The sequence below is a fragment of the Anoplopoma fimbria genome, chromosome 2 (genome assembly GCF_027596085.1).
Source record: "Anoplopoma fimbria isolate UVic2021 breed Golden Eagle Sablefish chromosome 2, Afim_UVic_2022, whole genome shotgun sequence".
Classification (NCBI taxonomy): Eukaryota; Metazoa; Chordata; class Actinopteri; order Perciformes; family Anoplopomatidae; genus Anoplopoma; species Anoplopoma fimbria.
Window position 1 is genome coordinate 4,037,213 of NC_072450.1, and position 26,127 is coordinate 4,063,339.

At 37.6% G+C, this 26,127-nt stretch overlaps 1 protein-coding gene across 1 annotated transcript in view; it reads left to right on the plus strand.

Moving 5' to 3' along the window:
• Positions 1–26,127, plus strand: part of LOC129104673 (CD82 antigen-like) — a 31,929-nt gene that overhangs the window by 4,099 nt on the left and 1,703 nt on the right. The window contains exons 2-8 of the mRNA XM_054615475.1: positions 11,319–11,391; positions 12,985–13,057; positions 20,638–20,759; positions 21,626–21,700; positions 24,390–24,488; positions 25,139–25,312; positions 25,417–25,500. Of these exons, the coding sequence (XP_054471450.1) occupies positions 11,329–11,391; positions 12,985–13,057; positions 20,638–20,759; positions 21,626–21,700; positions 24,390–24,488; positions 25,139–25,312; positions 25,417–25,500 (690 nt within the window). The 5' untranslated portion in view covers positions 11,319–11,328. The remainder of the gene's footprint in view (positions 1–11,318; positions 11,392–12,984; positions 13,058–20,637; positions 20,760–21,625; positions 21,701–24,389; positions 24,489–25,138; positions 25,313–25,416; positions 25,501–26,127) is intronic.

Genomic DNA, 26,127 nt, shown 5'->3' on the forward strand with positions numbered 1-26,127 from the left:
CAAAATCATTACCAATGGGGCATTTTAGGAGCCAGAGACAAGAAGTCAAAGTATCAAGAGTGGGAGTAACTTGTTGTTGGTTTTGGTATTTTTATGGGAGTTTATTGACAAAAACAAAGAAAGTATTCACTTTCACGCTTTCATTTTCAGTTTTTCTTTTCTGATAGCAAACAAGAAATTTTGGGGGGTTTTTGGTTGTCATTTGAATGTACTTGGACTCTGGTGAAATATTTAATTTCCTTTTTTGTTTTCCCCTTTTTTAACATTTAATTAATCATATTATCACTTTATTGATCTGTACAATAATCCATTGAATGCTCTATACTTAAATAGGTGGTTACAGCCTTAAATAAAACAGTAAAAGTGAAACAGATGAAGGTAAACACAGCTTAGTTAAGTCAGGAGACTAGTGTTTTACTGATTATAGTGATGAGTTCGAGTGTAAGAGGAAAATTGAGACTTTTGTAGAAACAAAGCAGAGATTTCTGTTTACACGCTTCACGTTGTTTAAGTGAGCCTCCTGAGTTTGACTCCAAACAAGCATGAGATTTGAGCGACTCCCTTTTCCCACACACACCCACCTAAACCTCCTCCCCCCCCTCACGGAAGCGTCGTTATGGCAACCTGCTCGGCTTGCTCCTTTCAGTTGACTGGGAATAAAGACGACGCCTGGGAGGCCCAAACTGGTTTCTCCACCGCTGAGCAGTCAAACGATGAATTAATTATGGTGGCGGGGCGTTTTTGTCACTGCAGCTCTGTCAGATAAAGGGAGACACTAATGGTGAATGGAGTAAAGAATAAATAATAGATATCATCATTAAACTTCCCCAGTTGATCACTTATATTAAGATAATACTTTTTTATTTTACAAGTTTTTGTGTTACAATTTACAGGTTTTCTGAGTAATGCATGTTAAAATATGCAAATTAGGCATTGTCTTATTAAATATGTGCTAATTTACATACATTTCCCAAAAATAAATTCAATTTCTTTTTTCATTTTTTGGACTTATTACAGTCAAAGATTTACGAAGGGAATTTAAGTAATACAATGTTGTATAAAATCAGGTTATGAATGATGTATGAACAAACCCCTCTGTATAAACCTTCAGAATATAGAGAGGAATTAAACTGTAAAGTTTGGTGAATGTAAGAGGTACTGAAATGGAGATTTCTGGATCAGAGTCTGAGAAAAAACTGTTATTTTAATGAAACCATGTGAGAAGTTTAGAAGGGAAATGTCTCAAATATATCCGAAGTAGAGCTGCAACGATTCTTTGAGTAATTGATAAGTAGATTGACAGAAAAAAACAAACACCAACTATTTTGATAATTGATTAATTGTAAAAGTGATTAAAGGTTCCAGCTTCTCAAACGTGAGGATTTATTTGTCAGAAAAAACAAGAAATCCAAATATGTCAACTGGGACATCGGGATGTGTATCTTCTTCTATTTTCTTACACACCAAATGATCAATTAAGAAAATAGCTGCTAGAAAAATCAATAACAATATCTCTCATATACTTTAAGAGCAGATTAATATTTTAAATTGAGCATTTTGTAGTCATTTAAAGTTGGAACACATTGTTTTTTTCAGTCGTCCATGAAGGTTGTATTTTAGTATTCACATCTTTTTATTGTGTAAAGCCAACAGACGTGTCTGGTGTCTCTGAACAACAAAGTCTTGCGGTGAGAAAAACGGGGCGTCTGCTGTTTTTTATTGTGCAGAGGAAGCGTAAAGCTTGAGCAGCTTCATGTGTGTCGAGTTTCTCCTTTTGTTACCGGAGAGAAAATTGTGTCTGAAAGCTGCCATTGTTTTGGAGTCAGAGTGAGACTGTGAGGGAGAGAGGGGGGGGAAGGATGTGGACGGGGTGTTTAAACATTTAAACCACTTCCTGTGAAATACAGTTTCAACAATTAATCTGCAAATAATAAGAGAAATACAAACATTCGCTTCTCAAAGTCAATGATTTGCAGCGTTACTTTTTGTCATCTGATTGTAAACTGAGTATTTCAATACATTATCTCTAATATTAAAGCTCCTTTTTACATGTAATAAAGCTGCTGCACGGAGTATATATAACACTAGTCGTAATATTGAACATCTCAATTGTCCACATTGCACCAAATTTGAAAAATCATTCCATGGGGTCTCCAGCGTGAAGAAGTGTGAAGAAGTTCAGGCAATCAATTCTCCAGATAAGTAAAGAACACACAGACTGACTGAGATTCCTTCCTTTATAGTTAGAGTGTATATAAAGTAAAAACTCATACAGATAATAGGCCAGGTCTTCAGCTCTATACAGCATTTAAGTGTCTTTCAGCTCCTTGTTTTGTTTTTTTTGGCTCCCAACTTTAAAGTTTTTTTAAGCTCAATGCCCCAAAAAATCCTCAAATGTCTTCTATGCCAAGAAATAGTGACAGTATTTAACCTCTAACCAACATATTGCTATTTTTTTGTTAAAGTTACTTGGTGATCTTTTAGATGTGTTGGTAGGCGAGTGTTTTGACTTTGGACAGAGCAGGTACAGTCTTTATGCTCAGGAGTTGGTGGAGACCAAAACAGGAGCTAAAAGAGACTGAATTACCCTCTAAACCACAAGCAGTTTCATACCATTTTTTTCTCCTGTCACATTTTATTCTCTGTGGCTTTGATTTTCACTGCAATATTTAAGTCCTGCAGCACTATAGAAACAACACAATCATGGCTAGAAGTAGAGATAACTCTAAAGCTAGCTGTTTCCACTTGCTTCCACTCTTTATGCTAAGCTAATCCCCAAATCGTGAATTAATGCAATGAGGAACAAGTTGATCAACATTAAGCATTAAATGATAAACACAAGTGTCGGATAAACACCTCCTTTGTTCATCTCTGCTCTGCTAATATGAGATTTAAATTTCAGGCTACAAATAGAATCTGCTGAAAAGAACAGCGAGGGAAGAAAAACAAAAGGCTTTATTGTTGTTGTTGTTGTTGTTGCACCACGCACCTCCTGCACATTTCTGCATGTGTGAGAGAGTGTGTAAGCAACATGGACAAGATGTCTGACTGACGCCTTCAGTGCCGTCTCTGTCAGATGAAAATTGTGTCATTGATGAGGAGAAACAGCCTCGTTTTTAGTCCGAATTATCTCCAAAATGAGCTGGAAATGTTTCAATAACCGCACAATGCTGAAGTTAAGACCCCTAAAACATTTCATTAGGGCAGCAACAAATGATTATTTTCATTATCAATTCATCTGAGAACTATTTTATCGGTTTTAATCAGTTGTCATCATAGTCTTTAATATGTAAAAGGTGACAGCTATAATTGTCCAAAGCCCAGGAGGATGTATTCAGACATTCAAAACTCCAAAATAAATAAGTTAACTTTCATATACAACAAAGAAAAGCAGCAAATCATCACAATTGAGAAGCATTACCCAGCAAATATGTGGATTTTTTTCTTGAAAGATGACAATTGTCTAATAGTTCAGTTCTGAGGAATTATTCATTCCTCAGAACCTAAACACGATTGTTTTGATTTCATTTCCTGTCACATATGAAAAAGAACAGCAGCAGAGCGTCACATTTGATAAGCATTTTTTGTATTTTTGTTTGAAATAATTAACCAAACGATTAATTATCACGTTGCAGCTCTAAATTTTAGTGTCATTAATAGGATTTATGATTGTCTAACATGCTGAAACAATAAGTCGTAGATCGACAAAAAAATGATCTTTTTTGATAATAAATTCATAATTTCAGTGCCTTTTTTAAAAAAAGCAAAAGTATTTAAAATTCACAGTTTCCAGCTTCTCAAATGTGAATATTAGCAGGTTTTATTTGTTCGATATGACAATACTTTTGCATTTTGGACTGTCAGAAAAAAAACAATGTCAACTTGGATAAATGATATCAATAATTAATATTCATAATGAAAAGAAATATCTAACTGTTAATATCAGCAGAATAAGCTTTTAGTGGACTATTTGTTATCATTTAAAGTTTCAACATGTTTAGATAATCCTACAAAGCATCTGTATACATAGTTTTTTTGTATTCGCACATTAGTTTCTTAGCAAACAGTAAAGTTGTTGTGACTTGAATTGCTGCCATGGATTATAAAGTCACTGTAAACACAAAGATGTGAAGATGTCTGCTAGGAAAAGAGTTTAAGAGGGATTTATCTCCAACACTGGGAAGATGAATTGGAGCGTAACATGAAGCAGAACCAGCTGATATGAAAACAAAGCTCAGAACAAATAACTGAAAGTTGCTTCATGTTTTCCTCTGATGGATTATCTCATAGTTTCAGATCAGCAGCTGCACAAAGATGTTTTAGACAGAACTCATCACTTTGGACTCCACAGACGGCTCGACTGCATTTTCTCTCCAATAGAAACCTGCTTAAACATACAAACGTATTCCTCAGAGTTATGACACATAGTTCCTTACAGAACAGTTCCTTACAGAAATACAAAATGGAGAGGAGTATGTTAAATATCACATATTTCTGGCCATGAACCAAAACATCACCTTTTAAATAAAAATGAAATAGGAGACTGAAATGCAGCATTGGAAAGAAATGAAGTAAATTAACTCAAATACTTTAAGAACAATTATCTGGTAATTGTACTAAGAGTGTTGTTCAAATACCGGTATCAGAAATGCCTTTGATACAACCTAAAATACTGGATCAGGTATCGGCAAGTACATGAGTCTCTGCACCAATCGAATATGACATTATCATATAATTTAACAGCTTGTTACGCTACACAATCCGTACTAAACAAGTACTAAACATCTTTTTCATAGTAAAGCTACATTTTGAACAACAAACCCTTGTTGTAATCACAGGAGAGCTAGTTAACGTTACCTGTAAGCTGTTAGGATAACATATAAAGGAGAAACAGGTAATCTTAACGGAGGTTGCATTCAGTAACGATATGATGCGTTCAAGCTCCATTTAGTAGAAAACAAGTTTTGGAGGATTAAATTATAACGTGTGTGATGTGTTCAAATGTAATCTTTTACAACAACATAAAATTGATATTAGAGAGGTAATTATGACCTGATCGATTTTTTTTTTTTAACGCACTGGTATCGGATCTGTACTCTATCGTTCCACTTTAGGTTACTTTATACTTCTACTCCACTACATCTCAGAGGGCAATATGGTATTTATTTTACTGAGTTACATTTGTTTGTACAGCTTAAGTTACTTTATAGAGTCATATTATAAATACACAATACAATCAACTAATAAATGATGATTAAACTACCCTGCAGTTTATAAAACTGTCACCTTTACTAGTTGATAAGTGATGAACATATGAATGCATCAATAATCAGAATTCAAAATGAGAATATATATTATTCTGAAATGGGCCATATTTCATTGGGTACATATACTCTTGGGACTTTAATTATATCATAATGTTTGTACTTTTATACCTCTACTTGTATTGATACTTCAAATTAAGTAAAAGATCTGAGAATTTCTTCCACCACAGTCTGAAATGAACATTAAATACCTTAGGAGAAGTACGTATGTAGGTACATTTGGTGACAGTTTTGAACAGAGTAATAACAAAGATACTTCTAGACGCAAAGTGAGAAAATGTGGACTACAAATTGGCGATCAAACTGTTTATATTTTTATGTATTTATATCTGGAAGCATGTGAAGTCAGCTGGAAACTCTTATCTTTAGTTTTACTTTCCTCGTTGGGTGTTGTGCCGTCATTCAGATCTAGTGAGTAGTTCGTGCCTGGTACAACCAGAGAGTTCAGGAGAAGCAACATTTAAAATGAAGGGAGGGACGAACGGGCGGAGGAGTGGAGCGGTTTGTTTGTATATGATTACTCCAACAAAGTAGAAATGAAAAGGCAGCTGAATGATTTGAAGGCGCTATAATGCTGGAGTGTATGTCCACAGGAAGTTTTGGTTGTTGGGGAAACTTCCAACAGGATTTAAACAATGCCACTTATGTTTCTAATATTGTCTTCCAATAAGGAAAGTGTCTAATATTCCTGAGTTCTTGTGTTATGATCCACCAGATGTTTTAAAAGTGTTTCACCACCAAGAAGTTTGAGTTCAATTTGACCAAATTCCCGCAAAACTATCAATTAATTTGTATTTATTCATGTTTTAAGTTTAAGGAAGTTACTAAAACAATTCTTCAACTAAATTGCTTTTTATAAATTTACTATAATTTATTATTTAATGGTATTAGTACATGTAAAAGTTTTGTCTTTGTGGACTTGCCCGTATTGCCCTCTCACCTACACATGCAGAAATTTCTTAAAGCTGCATTCTCTCTACTGTCCATCAGGGGGCGACTCCTCTGGTTGTATAGAAGTCTATGAGAAAATGACTCTACTTCTCTCTTGATTTATTCCCTCAGTAAACATTGTAAACATGAGTTTATGGTCTCAATCTCTAGTTTCAAGTCTTCTTCAATACAGCATGATGTTCATTTAGTAAATGATGCTCCATTTAGAGTCAAACAGACCATAAAGCAGGGTATGCTTTAGGGTGGGGCTACTGTGATTGACAGGTCTCTACCACGGCGTTCTGTGGTTTGGGGGTCTTGAGGTAGAAGGTAACCCACAAGTAAGGAAACTCTCGCAAGATGGTTGAGGTTAGACATTGACCTTGAATGGTTGTGGTTGGGTAAATCGTTAGAGTTTTTGCACTTTTTGTTACCATCTAGACACGACCAGAAGTTGGGTGTTATCTGTTTATTTTGCCTGTCATTCACAGTAGCCCCGCCCTAAAGCATACCCTGCTTTATGGTCTGTTTGACTCTAAATGGAGCATCATTTACTAAATGAACATCATGCTGTATTGAAGAAGACTTGAAACTAGAGATTGAGACCATAAACTCATGTTTACAATGTTTACTGAGGGAATAAATCAAGAGAGAAGTAGAGTCATTTTCTCATAGACTTCTATACAACCAGGGGAGTCGCCCCCTGATGGACAGGAGAGAGAATGCAAGTTCTAAGACTTTTAGGCATTGACTTCACTCTGCAAAACCGTAGATTGCTGCCTTTTTCAACATCTGGCTAGAATGTGTTGCAGATTTAAAAAAAAAAAAAAAAAGAAATATTTCTTGGATACATTTACTCTTTATTGAGATCAGCCGCCCAAGAAACGTTAAGTGTCTCAGTGTGAATGTGGTCTTTGAGATATTAGAATTCAGTGAAGAGAGAAACTCTCTCTCAGTAAAGAAGAGCTCAGTCAAGCTCTTGTGTTGAACTATTTTAATGGTCATTGTGAGCCAACTGTCTGGCGAGGTCTTCTGCAACTCTTCCAACACAAAGAGGTCAATGGTGACCTATGTGTTGTAAATGGGACTTGTTCCATCTGACCACTGGTCAGAGTGGATTGACAACCCAGTTTTAAAGTCTATGTGAACTGGGTCAAAGCCTCTGACGGCACATATTGGACCTGAGGTGCTTCTGTTTGTGTCCAAAATTCATTTTAATTACATTTAGGACTTTGTCTCTGTCTCTTCATGATGTGCTCCAGATGGTGTTGAATGCTCTCCGCTGGGAATAATTACGATAGCATGTTCTCTAGTTTGGCCTGTTGCACATTTGTGTGAAATGAGTGTGAAATGCAGTGAATAGTAGCTTCCCTATGGCTTTATGTTAAAGCTTGCCATATTCAACAACATTAAGGCTGATAAGTTAATTGAAACATCGTGTAAACATTCCTGAAGCAGACATGTTTTTTATTCATTCAGCAGCTGCGGCACAAAGTGGCTCCGTGGCACTTTCTAAATTTAACAAAGCCTTTTGTTTCAGGAACTTTTTCTTTTTTTTTACAACCCGAAGTGCATAAATACATCCATCATGTTCACAACCGCAAGAATTTAGACCTCTAGGGAATCTTTAAAGCTCCCCAGAAAAATACAATATTTCTTTCCAAAATCCAATTAAAAGACCAAAAACAACAATAACAAAAGTTGGTAAACTACTTTAGCTGGCACCTGTCAGTTAAAATAGCTTCCCCCATCTTCTTTCTATGTTCTCTTTACTGTGCTGTTAACTCCTGCCATTTGATTAATTTAATAGAGTTTTATTTAAGATTTGATTTAGATAGCATCTTGTTAGCTTGGTTGCCAATAAAATATTTGTTCTAAAACTTAGCTGTCGCAGCGACTAGGCCTACGCGCTGGGCTAGAATGACTGTAGCGTGCAAGCTGAACGCTAGAACGCTAGTGTCACAACTGCTCTTAAGCTTCTGTCTATTGTTACGGTTGGCCTACTGTGCCGTTTACTCCCCCCTCACGTTTTTATCATCATTGTACACTATTTTGTTTAAAAGTAATTTTATTAAAGAGGGAATATATAAAGCTATCTTTCAAACTGTCAATTAGCAAGCTCATAAACTTGTTAGCGTAGATCTGTCGTAAACGGGTCAATGAGTTCACAGTTGGTTTGAAAGATGTATTTGACTCTAGTCTCATAAATGTCTGTAAATGTTGACAGAGGTCATTAAATTAATTATTAAACCCAGCTAATATAAGCTCCGATATTCCTCCATTTATGACTCTATGGCTCTTTATTCCTTTGTAGGATATTTTGCTGAAAAAGGCCGTTTTTGTGCCAAGGTGAACGGGCCTTTTATCGTTAGTAAAGACCCACATGTACACCTTCTTGTAGTTGTAAATACTTTCCAGAGCAATGTGGATTAATCCGCCAACGGAAAGTAGTATTTATTCCTGTTTGAATAACATTTGTTAAAAAAACTACATTGACCAGCTGTTCTTGGAAAATACTAAGCCCTTTAAAAAAAAAGGAAAATATACATTTGTGAGCTGTTTTTTTAAAGATTTAAGATTTTAGCAGGAGCCAATGGGCTTGTAGCTTAGCGCTAGAGACAGGAAGTCAGAGAACATTAAGATGCGGACTACCACATTAGGTACATTTCCATCCTACGTGTTTTAAGCACATTTTCAATTTGCACATTAAAAGAAATACTGAGTGCAAATGCTAAAAGCTCTAAGAATACCTTGAATTACATGGAATGCTTGGTTGAGGTGGGGAAAAGTTCATGTATTGATAAAGTGAAGTAGAAGGAAACAAGCTTTTATTGACATCTTGGATTTGCAATACATTTAGATGATTTGACTTTTGCTAGTTTTTGTCTTCTTTTATGGGCTCTGTTGGCAAGTAATAAAAAAAAAATGAATATTGCCATCCTTATCCTTGACTTTTTGTTAAATGTGTCTTTTTGGTTTTAATCCTTTTTCTGTAGTAAAATCTTTACCCTAGAATTTTTACCCAAGTTTAAGGTTTAAAAACCGTCCTAAAAGAAAAAGTTATTTGGGGTCTTCTAACGCAGCATCTCTCCTTTGAAACCCGTCCTGTGTATCAGAGGCCGACCTGGTCTTTGTTAAGGCTTCGGCTCTGTTTATAGTCTATAATACCTTCCATCTGGCTTTGCTGCAAACATATGCCAAAAATGTTTTTCCCATTGCATATTCTCTTCCCTCTGTCATCCCTGCAGGTGCCCTCCCCCCTAAACTGGCACAGAGGCAGCCATGTAACAGTAACCCATTTACAGTGATGGGAATATGGGTCGGATACACAGGCTCTGTGCTCACGCTACAGGGCTTCACTGCCAGGAGGAAACATTGAGTCGGGCGCCATATTTCACCCAGATTTTTCATAGATTTATTGGACAGTAAGAGGCCATTACTGTACGGAGGGGAGGGGAAGACAAGGTGAAAAAACAGAGAGAGCAATGCTGCGTTCATGTCAGGCGGAGATTTTCTGTAAATATCGGCCACCACACAGATGGGGAAAGGTCAACGGACCAGCTGGTGGCGAATACCAGATGAATGTACTTTTTTAATTTCCACTTGTGAACAAAAATGCCAGCGCCTGAACTCAGCGATGATATTAATACAATGTATTAGTTATTGGTGGTACTTATACAATCAGATACACAATTAAAAGTCTGCTAACAACGTACTTACAAGATAGAAATAGAGATACAGTTAAAAACAATTACAACAAAATGTAGTTTGATAGCAGTGATGATGCCAAGAAACCAGATTATAAATTGGCTTGGGTGATATTTCACTTCTATTATTATTTATTGATTTTAGGGCTGTACTGAATAGTTGGAAGCTTCCAAGATTAATTGATAACGTTTACATTCAAATTATAAATCCAATTCTACTAAATCAAGTCTGTTTCATTTTGTTTAAATACGGTAATTCTGCACAGTTGCAGACAAAGATCATGCTATTCTAATATTATAATCTTATACTGTTTGTAGAAAGACATTCCAGCGGTGGCTTGTTTCCGACTTGTTACAACCATATTGTTATACATTTATGTTATATTGCAAAATTCTGTCTGTCAAATGAATAATTTAGAGGAAATATTATCAAGTTATAAAGAAAATTTGTAATTTAACCATTTGTTTTACTAGGTTTATGAAGTATTTCCACAAATAAACAAATCAAAAGGTGCTCATTAGAAGTTAACAACAAGGCACAGTCTAACAAGTTATATATAATACATCAAATAACTATACAAGCAAATAATAGAGACCTTAGCCGATATGAGTCTACACATTTCCTCCTCTCTGAAAACTCCAAACTCTTTACATTTTCTCAAATACTCTGTTTCCCTCTCATAATGTAAGAAACAGTAGAAATGTACATCTGGAATAAAAGCTCGGCCTTTAAAAAAGATTTTAAAAAAGTAGGTCTGCTTTTCTTGCAGCTGGCAGAAGACAATCATGTTCTTATTTGTGTTATTTAGATTATTTATGTTCTGCTGGAGAGTATTTACGTCGCTTCTAATCTGCAGATCTAGAAAAAAAGAAATACATCTTGAATCTTCACGAAACAAAATAATATCATTACCACATTAATCTGCATTTTCGTGAATGTAAATACTCTCATCTTCCGTGATGTTCACGTATTGATTTCCTATAAATACATATGGATTTAGAGCTGTGACTCAATGAGGGCTGGAGCGAGGAGGTCACAGAGGGCACGACTTCTCCCCTCCTCTGTGCTCACAGATTGAGGATGTGATTGTACTGGTTTTGCGGGTGTAATCCTGGAGGATTTGAACCCCCCCCCCACACAGACCCCGATCATGATCAGCCCTGCCAGCTTAGCCTCGGAGGTCTGTGCTTCTATAAGCATCTGTCACCACTTGTTCACATCATGCTCTCTCCCCCAAAGCAAATCCAGATACACAATCCTGCTCTGTTCTCATACAGAATAACTCCACCCGCACTCTGTTTATATTAATTATATTGTATAAATATAACTAATAGTGTGACTGTCTCATGTTTACAGAACCAGCATCATGGGGAAAGGCTGCATCACAGCGACCAAGTACTTCCTGTTCCTCTTCAACCTCATCTTCTTTGTGAGTATTTCACGTTTGTTAATAATGATGTCCCATTAAAGGAGAAATGCAACTTTTTAAAACACTTGAGATGTTCTCTAAGCACGTCATTGTTTAGTTATTTGATTTATTTCTGTAACGTTGCTCAACATGTGTTTCACTCATAGACTGTATATAAGAAGTGGAGGTAGTCATAGTTACGCCACACATTTGTTTGTGGACTGCCGTTTTGAAACCTCCAGTTCTGCAATTTTGCTGTCGCCATGCAACCGATGAACAGAAGTTACCATATTTGGAATGCCAAGGAGTTACTTAGAGACGCTGCATACGTCTCTGGTAGTGAAAGCGAACCGTCAATCACAGTAGCCCCGCCCTAAAGCATACCCTGCTTTATGGTCTGTTTGACTCTAAATGGAGCATCATTTACTAAATGAACATCATGCTGTATTGAAGAAGACTTGAAACTAGAGATTGAGACCATAAACTCATGTTTACAATGTTTACTGAGGGAATAAATCAAGAGAGAAGTAGAGTCATTTTCTCATAGACGTAAGAGGAGTCGCCCCCTGATGGACAGGAGAGAGAATGCAGGTTTCAGAAGCTTCACAGGTTTATATTTCTTTGATGCCGTAGGGTTAACTGTAGACTATTAACAAAAAGAGACAAAACTTCTTGTTTCAAACCAGTGACATCTGATTTTGACCATTATAGAAGACAATACAAAGTAAAAAGAAAACCTTTACAATTGTTGACAGTTTACATTGACTTCAGGATGGTTGAAATGATTTTTTTTACGAGATCGTGGTGAAAAAACTGTCTATAACAATTCTTCTGTGGTTGTCTTGAAAAGACAAGATGCCAGCCGATCATTTATGTTCCCTCTCTGACTTTTATTCAGTCTGTGGCCCAGTTACCGCGGTGATACTCACTTTCTCGCTTCCTGTCTTTTTCTGTGGAAATTAATTCTGTGATCTGAGGTTTAGAGCTTCTTAGCAACAGATAAACACTGAGTGTGTTTGTATTCATACATTTCACTCCTCTGTGCTTTTCCACTGAGAACGTTCGCTTCTAACTTACAGAGATTTGTGGTCAAGTTACAGATTTTATTTGCTTTTTCATCAGACTTTGTCGTCAATTCAAATTTCTCTTCAGATATTTTGTAGAGAATATTGTCATATTGAACTGAAGCCCCAGCTACTCATGTTAATGTAATAGGAAAGAATCAGACGGCATACAGCACTCATGTCCTGCCAGAACCAAAAAATTAACATAATCAGAGGCTGCAGCTATGGCAGAGCAAGATATCTGCTCTGCCATAGCTATATAGATTTTGGATATATATATCTCGTGATATGAGATTAGATATTGTCTTATATTTTGTTTATTATAATATCCTAAAATGTCATAAGTGTTGTGTTTTCGTGATTTTAATGGCTGCATTACAGAAAAGTGATACTTACATTGTGATACATACTGTTTTAGCTGTTCTATTATTTGCCTTTATCCACCTGGACTCGCAAAAACATTGTTTTCATAGCTTTATTTATATATATATGTGTGTGTGTGTGTGTGTGTGTGTGTGTGTGTGCGTGTGCGTGTGTTTTTGTCCTCCAGCTGTGCGGGGCCGTCATCATGGGCTTCGGACTTTGGCTCCTGCTGGACAATCAGAGCTTCATCGTCGTCCTGAGTGAGTTCCCGCGTCAGATTTTGTCATTTTCCTGTCCTGCTTTATGACCTGATTCTCAGCCGTGGCATGAGGCGTCATGTTTTCAGGTTGTCCGTTCTCTTTAACATGATATCTCAGGAACACCTAAAGGAAATTTCTAATTTTGGCGCAAATGTCCAACCTGGACTCAAGGATGACCCGATTAGAATTTGGGGGTCAAAGGTCACTGTCTCCTCAAGTCCTTCCCATTCTCTGGAATGCCTTGAGTGAATTTTTTTCAAATTTGGCACTAACATCCAGTTCGACTCAACGATGTCTGTTTTTTTGTTTGTTTTGTTTTTTTGACACGGACAATGCACATAATCAACATTTCAGTTTCCACCTAAATGTTCCAGAATTAGCTACAGAACAATTTTTTTTGTAGTCGCTGGGTCGGTTATTTCAATTTAGTAGCCTTTTATATTATGAGTACAATTCAACAGCAAAACACTCTAGTACAACACTGTACAGCACAATATTAAACAGTACATTAAAATACATAAATACATTTAAAAAATTGCAGATTTATAATAACAAGGAGAGTATATGATGTCAGTGCCAGAGATGATGTTCTATTATTGTTCATGAATGCAGGTTTGGTTTGATTAGAATTTGGAGGTCAAAGGTTGCTGTGATTTCAGGAGTTCATCTGCTAATTATGAAAATTTCACACTAATATCTAACAGGATCAAATGATAAAGTGAGGACATTTTGAACGGACATGTATATAAACTGCAACAGCCGAAGCAGTAATTCCAGTAATTAATTTTTTTTGCACGTGTTGCTGTAATTATCACTCCAGTGGAGTCCGTTTTCTGTGTCCGTTGTTTCGTCTTCAGATGGGAGGAAACTCCTTCCTGGCTTTTAGTGTGACGACAGCTAGTCTAACAGCCAATATATATTTTTTTTTCTTTCTAGTGGACCCCTACACTAATCCACTTGTGGAGCGCATGTAGGCCAATAAACATGGAGGCATGATTTAAGGGGCTGAAAACAGGCCAAGCTCTGGCTGCAGGCTCACAGTGTGTGTTTGTGTGTCTGTGTCTGTGTTTGTGTCTTTTTAAATGTTTTTATGTGTGTTTGAGTGTGATAGAAAGAAGAAGAAAACGGGCTGCAGACATTCAACTCAAAAATGTTATTATTTGTTTGTCTGAGCTCTTATAATATAACAAACTATTAATAAATCCAGTTGTAGGTTGAAGTAGACTGTGATTTATGCTAAATATTCCACTTTTTAAGCTTTCTTTGCGAATAAATGTGTCCGATAGATCCTGTAGAAGTGTTTTATATTTTTTGGAATCACTACTCGTGTTTCCATTCAATTGTTGAGCAAATTTTTATTTTACTTTATTAATGTTTTGGGGGGGAAAAAGTGGATTAGACGTGTTTCCATCAACTAGTTTGGAGCAAATGAAGTAGCTATAAACTGTGCTTTACTCGGCTGTAATCCGGCAGTAAACGACAGTAGAAGAAGTAGTAAATGTTGCAAACAGGAAACAAAACAACGTGTGACTTCTTTTGATTTTTACATTATTGTCTTTTGTTACTATATATGACCTCATTTTTACGTTATTGACGTACGCCATTTGGACATAAACACAATAATTATTGCTGACCTCAATATTGCCCGTTTGTTAACATGTGTGTTTCGGTTTACATAAGAATTTCACTTTAAATTTTCCGTTAACACAATGCTAGAATGAACAGCAGGTTTTTCCCCCTTTGTATTTATTTAGGATATTTTAAACATACTTTTATATATTTTTATTTCACATTGAGAAGGACAAATGACAATAATGTTTCTCCGAATTATTTCCGGGATGATGTATGGTCCAACACAATTAGTAATCATGACAGACCTACGCCATGACGTTTCCATTACCCAACAACTTTTTTTTTTTTTTTTGTGTGTAATAACTTTTTTGCACAATTGAGGAATTTTCTTTCCAATTTTGCCATTTCCAAACAGCTTTTCTAATGCTATACTTAAAAATGCACATAAAAAAATGTTACATAAATAAACTTTAAATGTAATTTATATTGTGTTGAACACATAAGACTGTTGAAGGGGAAGAAAAGTAAAAGTCTGCTCTATGAAACCAGTTTTACTTATCTAAAATCTCTGTTATCATTAAACCAAGTTTCGGTCCCATGAGCGTTAAAGACAGAGTGATCCATCCGCTCCGCATATCTCTTGCTAGTTTAATGCTACGTTTCCTGGTCTTCATATTTCAGATTTTTATAAAATGATGCATTTCTTCTAAATTTACGGTATAAGAGATCATGGATGATTTAAATCATTAGCTAGCACATTTCACATGACAGAAGCCGTATATTATTGTGTCATAAACAGTTTCAGACTCGAGCTCAGAGATGAAATAACATCCACATTCAGACAGACGACCTTCCTCCGTCTGTCCGATACTGTGGTTAGCTTCAGCTCCGCTCTGCAGCTGCAATAACGGCAACAAAATCTCCCTCTGGTTTCGTCTGGTGTTCTTAACGTCGTTATTTAATCTGCACTAACTGGTGGATTTGGTTTCCAAAGCTTGGAGCTGCATCACAACTCTGATTAAAGACATTCCTTCCTCTTGTTTATGGCTCACAGTGACCCTCCATGGAGGCCAACGTGTGATGGTGTTACCTTGAATGAGTGGAGCTCTGTGTGTTTTCACTGGTGTGTTGAGACTGCTCGGTTAAACACAAGTGTCCAGCAGATTTCTGTCTGCTTCTCTCGGCTGAGTTTAAAAAAAGGAAATTCCTTTAAGCCACACATCTTTCTCTCTCTTCCCCTCGTCCTGCTTTATATCTTTCTCATCATGGCGTCATTTACTCTCCTGTTACTGACACTGTGTTTAAAAAAAACCTGCCTCTTGTAAGATAAAATAAATAATTTGACATAAAGGAAATACTCTTAATTGCTCAATCGCTGTAGGAAGGCAGTGGTGGAGGAAGTGTTCAGATCCTTAAGTATAAGTACTAATACCAAACTGAGAAAATACTCTGTCATAAGTGCAGGTACCTCAGATTTGTACTTAAAGCTACTACAAGGAATTTTAATTTTGTGCTGATTTTGGCGGTCCCTGTGGACGAAAGTGGAAGTGTTTCAGATCACCAGACTCCCTTTAGAAAACCGTCTGCCCCACTCAGTCCTGTTCTCTGCTGGATCTGGGTCTGTCCACGGTGGACTGGTCTCTGCTGGAGTCTGGTCTGAAGGAGTTTCTGGTGAACCTGCATGATTTCATCTGGTTTCACCAGAATCCAACCCGATGGCTCCGATGACCAGCTTTAAGAATAACTTTATAGAAACAGACGATCTTCTCTCTGATGGTCTCGTTTACTGATGGAGGTCTATAGAGGATCAGGACTAAAGTGAGACTGGTTCAGAACCAGTTAGAAGTTCCTACCACTTCCAGTCTTTATGCTAAGCTAACTACGTACCCAGACTCCAGCTCTGTTCTGAACGACAATTTCTCTAAGTATTTTTTGAACTATTCCTTTAAATAAAGAAACAATAGGAGTTTATCAGCGAGACAAAAGAACATGAAGAAGAAGAAAGAGACGACCAGTGTGAGCGAGACAGAAAGCCTTAGAGACGACTGAAGAAGTGTTGATGCAGAAATATAGAGACGGACATTGAGCTGCTGTAATAGAGAGCGTGTGTGCGCGTGTGTGTGTGTGTGTCTGTGTCTGTGTGTGTGTGTGTGTGTGTGTGTGTGTGTGTGTGTGTGTGTGTGTGTGTGTGTGTGTGTGTGTGTCTGTGTCTGTGTCTGTGTGTGTGTGTGTGTGTGTGTGTGTGTGCGCTCTCAGACCAGCCAGCGTCACTGAGGACATTTGTCCCTCGTCCGTGGCCTCTCTGCAGGTGTCCTCCCCTCAGACACTGGGCTCTTTCTGCTCCGTCCAGCATCAGCATGCATCACATCAGCCCAGTGCGCTCACCGCCTTACTCATCACCCCACACACACACACACACACACCCACACACACACACACACACACACACACACACACACACACACACACACACACACTACATCACCAGTCTGTCCGAGCGGCTGGCGGACAGATAGCGTGATGAGTCCATGGAGGTTTCATGGAGGCAGGAATGCTGTCATGCGACTCAGACCAGAGGGTTTTAAAGTACAGTGGACAGTTTAGCTTTGTGTGTTTTGCATAAATGAGTCGTACTGACGCTCAGTGGAACATTTCGTGGACCGATGTCACCGATGATCACAGACGAATCAATGAGCTGCTGTAACCTGATTGTACAAACGACGCCGCTGAGTCAGAGCCAGACCTCAAATCTGGTTTGTAAACAAAACCTCCATGTCGTCGAGGGAGACCAACTTGGCTGACTGGAGCCATCCCATAATCTGTCACGAAGTACTTGTAGTCTACATGAGTATTTCCATTTTATTCTTCTTTATACTACATCTCAGAGGGATATTTTTACTTTTTTTCTCAACATTTATTTTAAAGATTAAAGTTTCTTTAGAGAATTATTTTATTGATACAAAATACAAATGAACTAATAAATAATGATGTATTATTATAGATTGACCTACCCAGCAGTATATAAAGTAAGTAAATTGAGCTCCACTTTTACCGTCTGCAACATTAAAGTGATGAGCACATTAATACATCTATAATCGGTAATATAATACAGGTATATATGAATCTCAATTTGCAATTTACAGCAATTTAAGTACATTTTGATGCCAATATTGTTTGTTAACCTAGATACTTTTTTTCTCATGTTTTTGTGTCCAATGACAAATGGGCTGCAATGTCTTGGCTCAGAGAAACTCCTCTTCTTCAATTTACGTCCACTAAAAGTCCTTGTTTTTGCCACTGATTGTTATCATAAGTGTCTGACCTCATTATGGAAAGAACCCTGCAGGGCAGTAAAACGTTTGTCTTTACCTTTCGCTTTCTGTATTTTACTGTGTCATGTGATTTATGATAACAATCAGAGCCAGTCAGCGGCAGAAACCAGCACTCTTTAGTGGAGAAACCTTGAGGGTGAGGCGGCTACAAAACTGGACCACATCTCAAAATACTGTAGCAATACTTCTTAATGAGATAAGATAGAACTTTCTACTAAAGCAGGGAAAAGAGTTTAGATTAAATATTATAAATAAGGTGCAAAGACCAAATGTACACAATGCCAGAAATGTAAACAGATTATGGATACGGTGCAAAAGCAAAATTTTAGTTCATCAATGTGGAGCCCATTTGAGATAATTTGTGTACTGCTGGGTAGAGGAGTAGTATAGTGCTGCAACATATCATATAAGTATATCATGTGTTTTTATATCTTAAAAGTAACTAAAATAATGTGTTAAATACTTGCAGAGGAGTAAAAAGTACAATATTTACCTCTGAGGTGTGGTATATGAGTATAAAGTAGCAGAAATGTTCATTGTATTTCACTGCCCTGCAGAATGCATACATGCATTCATCCCAAAAAATCTTCAAACTCCAATCAAATGTTGAATTTGTTCAAGAAATCTGATTCTGAAAGTAACTCTGCAGGTTGACCCTGAAAACGTGTAAGGGCTCATAAACACACACACACACACACACACACACACACACACACACACACACACACACACACACACACACACACACACACACACACAGGTTTTCATTTCCTGCCCCCCCCCCTCCATAGCCTAATTTTCCATCATAAACTCCCCTCGTTTCTCTCTTTGTCTTGGTTTGGAGCTGCGTGCCCTGGTTCACTGATCCCTGGGGGTCTCCCATGATTCCTTGAGGCCATGAGGAGGGTGGGGTGGGGGGGTTCAGTCTTTTAAAACGGTGCATTGACCGACATCAACACACTGCTTGTTCACAATCTTTTTGTGTGACTCTATAAACGTTCACCACAGCTGAATCAGGTTCTGTGTTTCTGTCTTGAGACCAAATGAAACTGACTCTCAGTTCTTGATGAGTCATCATCCATCCACGAAGAGAGAACTCCCTAAATCCCAACCGGGGCATTGAGTTGTGGCTGAAGTCTTATTTTAGCTTCCTGCGTTACGTTGGATCCTGATCACTCGACATAAGTGGAGCGCTGCAGCTGCACATTTGCTTCTAATTTCATTCTATTTTTTGATGATCACACATGTTGCCGTATCGACAAGCTCATCTGGTTTCCGTCTGCACAAGTTTGTAGAGTTAAGAGACTAGTGAAACCTATAAAGTACATTTAAATGAAATGCAAAACTTCTGTTGTGTTTCACTTGATTGTGACGATAATGTAAGAAATTGATTTGTGAGATTTTTGTGTTTATTGCAGAATTCAGTATGATGGAAATGTGCATTAGAGACAAAGGAGGAAGTGACATTATTAAAAACCTTAGAAGTATTTTGCAGTCAGTCTTTATATATATATATATATATATATATATATATATATATATATATATATATATATATATATATATACAGTACCAGTCAAAAGTTTGGACACACCTTCTCATTCAACTACTTTGAAGAATCTAAAATATAAAACATATTCTGGTTTGTTGAGCATTTGTTTGTTTACCACATAATTCCATATGTGTTCCTTCATAGTTTGGATGTCTTCAATATTAATCTACAATGTAGAAAAAAAATAAAGGAAAAACCATTGAATGAGAAGGTGTGTCCAAACTTTTGACTGGTACTGTATATAAATGACTTTTCGCTGTACTTGGTTTAGTATCACAGAGCTGTCCCTCTCTCTGGAGTTGTATGTAATTTGGCGGAGGTTGTTGGCATGCAGTTTGTTTTCTGTTTGGAACTGTCGCAAGCTCTAAACAGCCGTCTGGACTAGAACTAACAGGATTCTCTCATGTGGACTGTTCTGCAGAGTGTGATGTGTCACACAGAAGCCTTTGTTTGACAGCGTTGAAGTGCACACTTCTCTTTTTGTCTCACTCTCTGGTCCACTCAGAGGTTTTACCCCCATGTCAGTATTAGGACTTTGACTTTTTTTTTGTTATTGATTAATCTGCCTAATGCTTTCTCAATTAATAGATCGAAGGAGTGTAGCAGACTGTCAGACCCTGTTGCAGTAAAACAAGAGGTTTTCTAAAGGGACTCTGGTGCTCAGAAGCACTACCGCTTTCGTCCACAGGGACCGCCAAAAACAAACACAAAATAAAAGTTCCTCATAGTAGCTTTAATCATGTGTTGTGTCTAGCTTTTTCGTATATGTGGACACATTTCGCTGTCACTTAATGAGAAACTACAGCAGAATAATTGTCCCGACCCGATGCATAGACAGTGGGTGAAACAATATCGATTTGATATGTAATATACTACTGACTGTAAGTCGCTTTGGATAAAAGCGTCTGCTAAATGACTGTAATGTAATGTAATGTAATGTAATGATTTAAGATAAATTAAAGAACGGTTTTAAACACTCTAGAAGAAGTTTCAGTAGGGCTGAAATGTTATTTAAAAATTGCGATTGTGTTTCTCAAGACTCAAGATGGCAAAAAAATAACTCCTTTGCATTGATCAACATTTGTGATAACATGTGGTTTCCGATCCGTGCTCTGTTCATACAGATAACTCCACCGCTGTAAAGGTGGCCTGCTACATCCTGATCGGAGTCGGAGCTTTCTCCATGCTCATGGGCTTCCTCGGCTGCTTGGGGACCATTTATGAGATCCGCTGTCTGCTCGGCGTGGTGAGTGATACGAGTTTGCAATGTTTGAACATACGTCTGTAACGTTTGGCCTGATCACTTAAACATGATGATGAATAATACAGCTGTGGTACAAGTGGAGGATTTATTGCAGGAATATAATAGTTGGCATTAAAAGTACCAACAACTGTGTTCTTCATTATCTTTACATCTGAATAAACAGATTATAATCCTTCACTTTTTTTCAGTAGTGTCTTTCTGTTCATTTTATGTTATTTCAGGACTTTTTGCAAGCCAGTTTCTTTCAAAATTCAAAAGTTAAATTCAAAATTTAAAAGGTTTCCTAAGTTTTGAAGTCCCTTCCTACCTACGTTTATTTCGTATTATATTCTGCTTTTTATAAACATATTTACATAGTTTATCTTGTGCACACTTTCCTGACTTCCTTTCTATGGTTCTCAGCTCCAAACCCATTGGTTCCTATTGAAGAAGTTAAAAACATGTCAAAATGGAAATGGATCTGCTCCAAAATATAATGGGTTCTTCCTTTGCCCATGATACACCTTTCCACCAAGTTTCATGAAAATTGGGCCGGTAGTTGTTCCGTAATCTGGCTGACAAACAAACCGAAAACACAGAAAAACGTTTCCTATTTAAAAAAAGTCTTAGTAATTCCCCAAAACAGCTGTTCCCTTCTGTTTGTTTTTATCAAACAAACAGAAGGGAAATAGGGCATTTTTTGGAGACTACTTTCAGCAATCTTGTTTAGTAGATACAGTCATTGTTGGTTTTGTTGAGCTCTTCATTCTAAACTGGTTTTACTGGGATCCAGCTGCGTCTCCTGCTGATGATTCACCACAGATGTTTGCTGGTCTGACGGGTCTAACATCTGTCTCCTCTCTCCTCAGTACTTCACCTGCCTCCTGTTGATCCTCATCGCTCAGGTCGTAGCCGGCGTGCTCATCTACTTCCAGAAGGATGTGGTGAGTGATGTCACTTCCTCTTCATTTGTCCGCCACGCCGTCCCCCTTTTTTGCCATCATTGTGGAAGTTTTTCCCCCCCACTTTGTTTTGTTTTGTTCGTCTCACCTGGAGGGCAAACGCTATTTGGTGATCCTGACAAGAGGAATGTTTTGCAGCACACCTTTATCTTCTGACTGGTTGTGTTCACACCCACGATGTGTCATAACAGGCACAAATATGTGCTGTGACATAGAATCAACAAGCTATCAATAGAAAAACGAATTAAAACCCTCCCAACAAGCAAATTGAAACTGACAGCGTTCAGTGTTGCGTCGCCCTCTGGTGTTTAGACATTTTACAGATAAGCAGAAAGGGTTAAATTCATCTTGTGAAGGGTTTTTCAATGTGGGTTTTATGTGTTTTGCCTTCCGTGTTTTGTGTTTTCTAAATGCTTAAATTATATATATTTTTTTACATATTTTAAGTACCATGCTACGTTGCAACAGCCCTTTAATACCAAGAGAGGTTTCTGCACACTTGTATCTGCTCTCTGAACAGGTCGAATATAGCTTTAGATGTTTATGTGGACGCTCCAGTAATTAACTGGAATGCAAAACATCTGTGTTTATCTGAGACACGACTTTATGCAACGATCATGTCACATGAGTTACTGTAATTACAGGTTTACAAAGTAGTGTTTATGTCAACATGCATGTTGTAATTAAGACTAAATAATGCGGAAGTGCCTGACGTTCAGACTGACGTTGACGGTAATTAAACTCAAATTAAATAGATTTAGTGCTATTTTGTAAACGCAAACTTGCACGTCATTAACATGTAAATCCCTCCTGTTACTGTATTCCATCCTACATGACATGAATACATTACATTTGAAAAACTTGTGCTTTTGATTATTCTCATTATTAATTAAAAAATGATGCTATAATTGTTACATTTCTGGTTGATCAACAAACTGTTTCAGCCATGTATTCTTACGATATTTATGAACTACAAATATGGAGTTAAAGGCCTTTACAAATATTGCAAGATTTGTACAATGGCAGTAAATGAAGAAAACAATTAAAAACATGAATTTCTTTCCTACAAAATCAGTACTTTTACCTTAACTTTCAAAAACGTTTCATAACCTGTAAACTAAGTGGCATGCAGGATATTTACTGCATAACCTGGACTGTAGTTTGAATGGCGAGACTTTAGCAAAGGATTTAAGTGGAAAACTGTGAGACTGACTCCAGCTGGACTTTGACATAATCGTCTCTCACATGCACTCCTACAAACATAAAACAATTATGTGCACTTTTATGATTTGCTCAAGCGAAAAGAGTGCAAGGAGACCTCAGACTTGGACCACAAGTTTGAGTTCGTCCTCGTTGATCCGGGCGTCCAGATGCATTATTCAACTGAAAAGGTTGAAATGCTACAAAAAGGAGGAGACAGATTTCTGTTTATTGTATCTGAACATTTGTTGGAAGCTCTTGGACTTCTTTTCAGCCACTATGCTTCTCTGCCAAATAGTTGTTCAGGGAAAAAACTTTTTTTTGTGGAGAGAAAAGAGCACTTCTCTTTTCCAGTATGAGTTCACTGGAGACCTTGAGTGTCTCAACATTCTTGGAGAAAAGATTTAGCAACAATTACACTCAGATTTCCTGCGTCTGGTCTCAAGTGATTTGGCTCAGTTCATTCATGTAAAGGTGCTGCTGTGTTCAACTCCTGATTGTCATGTTTCTGGATATCCTACAAATTGGATTTCACAGATCTTAATGCCAAATTCTTCTACACAAGAGTTCACAGCTCATGTTTGAGTCGACCAACTAAACTCACGCAAAAAAAGTGATTACAGAGGAATGCATATAAAAATGGCTCTGATTATAAACCTTTTTAATATTGTTAAATGTCCAGAACATTCCAAATTTCTTATAAGGCCTTAAACTTAAAGGAAAAGTTTGACATGTTGAAATATTGTACGATTATACGCTGTCTTCCATAAAGTTGGTCAAGTAGATTGACACCACCTCATGTATACAAGTTAAATATAGAGCTACAGTCAGCCGCTAGTTAGCATAGCATAAAGACAGGAGGAGACAGCTAGTCTGGTTCTTTCAAAAAATGTTAACTGAACTTTATAGGTGCTGGTAGGCAGATTTTGTTAACATTGGAAAGAGCCAGGCTAGCTGTTTCCCTCTTTTTCCAGTCTTTATGCTAAGCTAAGCTAACTAGCTGCTGGCTTCAACTTCCTATATGAAGGAAAGTCATTCAAGAGTGGTATCAATCTTCTCGTCTTACTCTCAGCATGTTCATGGTGAGGGAAGATACTTAACAAACAGCTCTTTTTTCACTCTGAGATTATAAGTGTGTGTTTAGACTTTTTACAGTGTGTGTTTTCACATCAATTTGGACACGAGACAGTCTTTAGACTTACCAAATCCTCCAGCAGTTTCAGATGTTTTTATCCTGACATGATTCATTTTTCAACTATTTGTTTATCCTTTTGTTTCTTTAAAATCATAAACTCTGTCATAAAACCAGCTGAACGCATCCAAATGTTCACAACACATGAAGAAACTATAAACAGCACATAAAATGCATGTCTTCACTTCAGCTTTAGCTCCATCTGACTTTTGCTGAGTCTGTATTCTGCATCATAAGACGTATATATTTTATGAACACCACAAAACTGTTTTCTTTCAGTTAAACGAAGAAATGTCCAAGATCGTCGCCAAAGTGCTGGACGACTACCCCGGCAACAACTCGACCACGGAGCAGGCCTGGGACTTCATCCAGAGGAATGTGAGTTGGAAGAACTGATTCATGCTCTTTGTTTAAATCGTATCTGTTTAGTCCAAAATACAAATTTGTTTTTATATATAATTACAGATTACTACACATATGATGTACACACCTCACTCTGAAGTGATCCTGTCAATATAAAGTTCATTACTGAATACTCTGTACACACAAACTTATCCTCCTATTAAATAATTTATGAATGCAAACTAAGCAATGTCACTTGAGAGGGAGTTCTGTTGTACTGAATATATCACCACAGCTGTGATTTGGTCTGAGGTAAGAGGCAAGATTATCTTTGGCCTGCTACCGAATCACAGCCGTGCTGATATCAAGTATAACTGCACAACATTAAGTGTGTTATTGCTTTTATACAACGGTTCTACAAGTGCCATTTATTAGTTAACAGAAATATGTGACAACAAATTATGATTTTGCTGAACATATTACTGCACACTAGCTTGCTACTTTTTTGTAGGTCACCATAATAAATAACAAAACATAAACTTAACAATTGTTTAAGTGCCAAATTCATACTGCAGCAAAAATATTAAAAGCAATAATCGCCAGCAAAGGCTGCTTCAACTTCTGCCTCTTTGATCTTGTTTTCTCTTTTTTAACCGTGCTGCTGATTGTCCGTTGTCCGTCCATAGATGGAGTGCTGTGGCTGGACCGGCCGTGTGGACTGGAACGGTAACCAGGTGATCATCAACAGCTCCCAGCTGCTGTTTCCTTGCTCCTGCCAGAACATCTCGGCCTCCACAGGCAACTTCTCCGACAGCGGATTCTGTGAGGCTCAGACGCCCGACTGGCCCGTTTACGACGCGGTAAACAGTGTTTTTCTGTCTATTATATTTACCTGTTTAGTGTCACCTTGCTGCGTTCCTCGTCCATTCGTTCCTCTGATATGTTTTGGATGGATCTATTTTAGGGTTGTGCTTCCAGCGTGGAGAGCTGGCTCCTCACCAACATCGGGGTCGTCCTGGGTATCTGCCTCGCAGTGGCTCTGGTTGAGGTAAACCATCATTCGTGAATATGTTATTGTCTGTTTTTAACTTACACTCAGGGCACGCAGTGTTTAGGCTGCTGTAAAAACAGAGCAAGGCCGCGTGAGAAGGAGGTGTCTTGGTTTGGTCCACACCAATCAGTCTGCCAATACAAGCTTATTTTGTTTCTCAGCGAGACATTTTGTGTTTGTGGGGCGGCTGTGGCGTAGTGGAGAGCAAGGTAGTTCTCCAATCAGAAGGTCGGTGGTTCGATACCCGGCTTCAGTAGTCGATGTGTCCTTGGGCAAGACACTTAACCCCAAGTTGCTCCCGAAGGCTTGCCTTCTGGGATGTTGCATGAATGTTAGTTCGAGTCTGATGGTGGCACCTTACATGGTAGCCTGTCATCAGTGTGTGAATGGGTGAATGATATGTAATATACTACTGACTGTAAGTCGCTTTGGATAAAAGCGTCTGCTAAATGACTGTAATGTAATGTAATGTGTTTGTGCAAGTGGAATACCTCATACAGTTGTCTGATCGGGCAAGTAAAAAATAATTGGCTCTTTTTTAGGGGCCGATAATCAGTAAAAAAATCAAGAGAATGCTGATAATACAGGGATTACTCAAACATTGTAGCTTAATTGAAGCAAGGG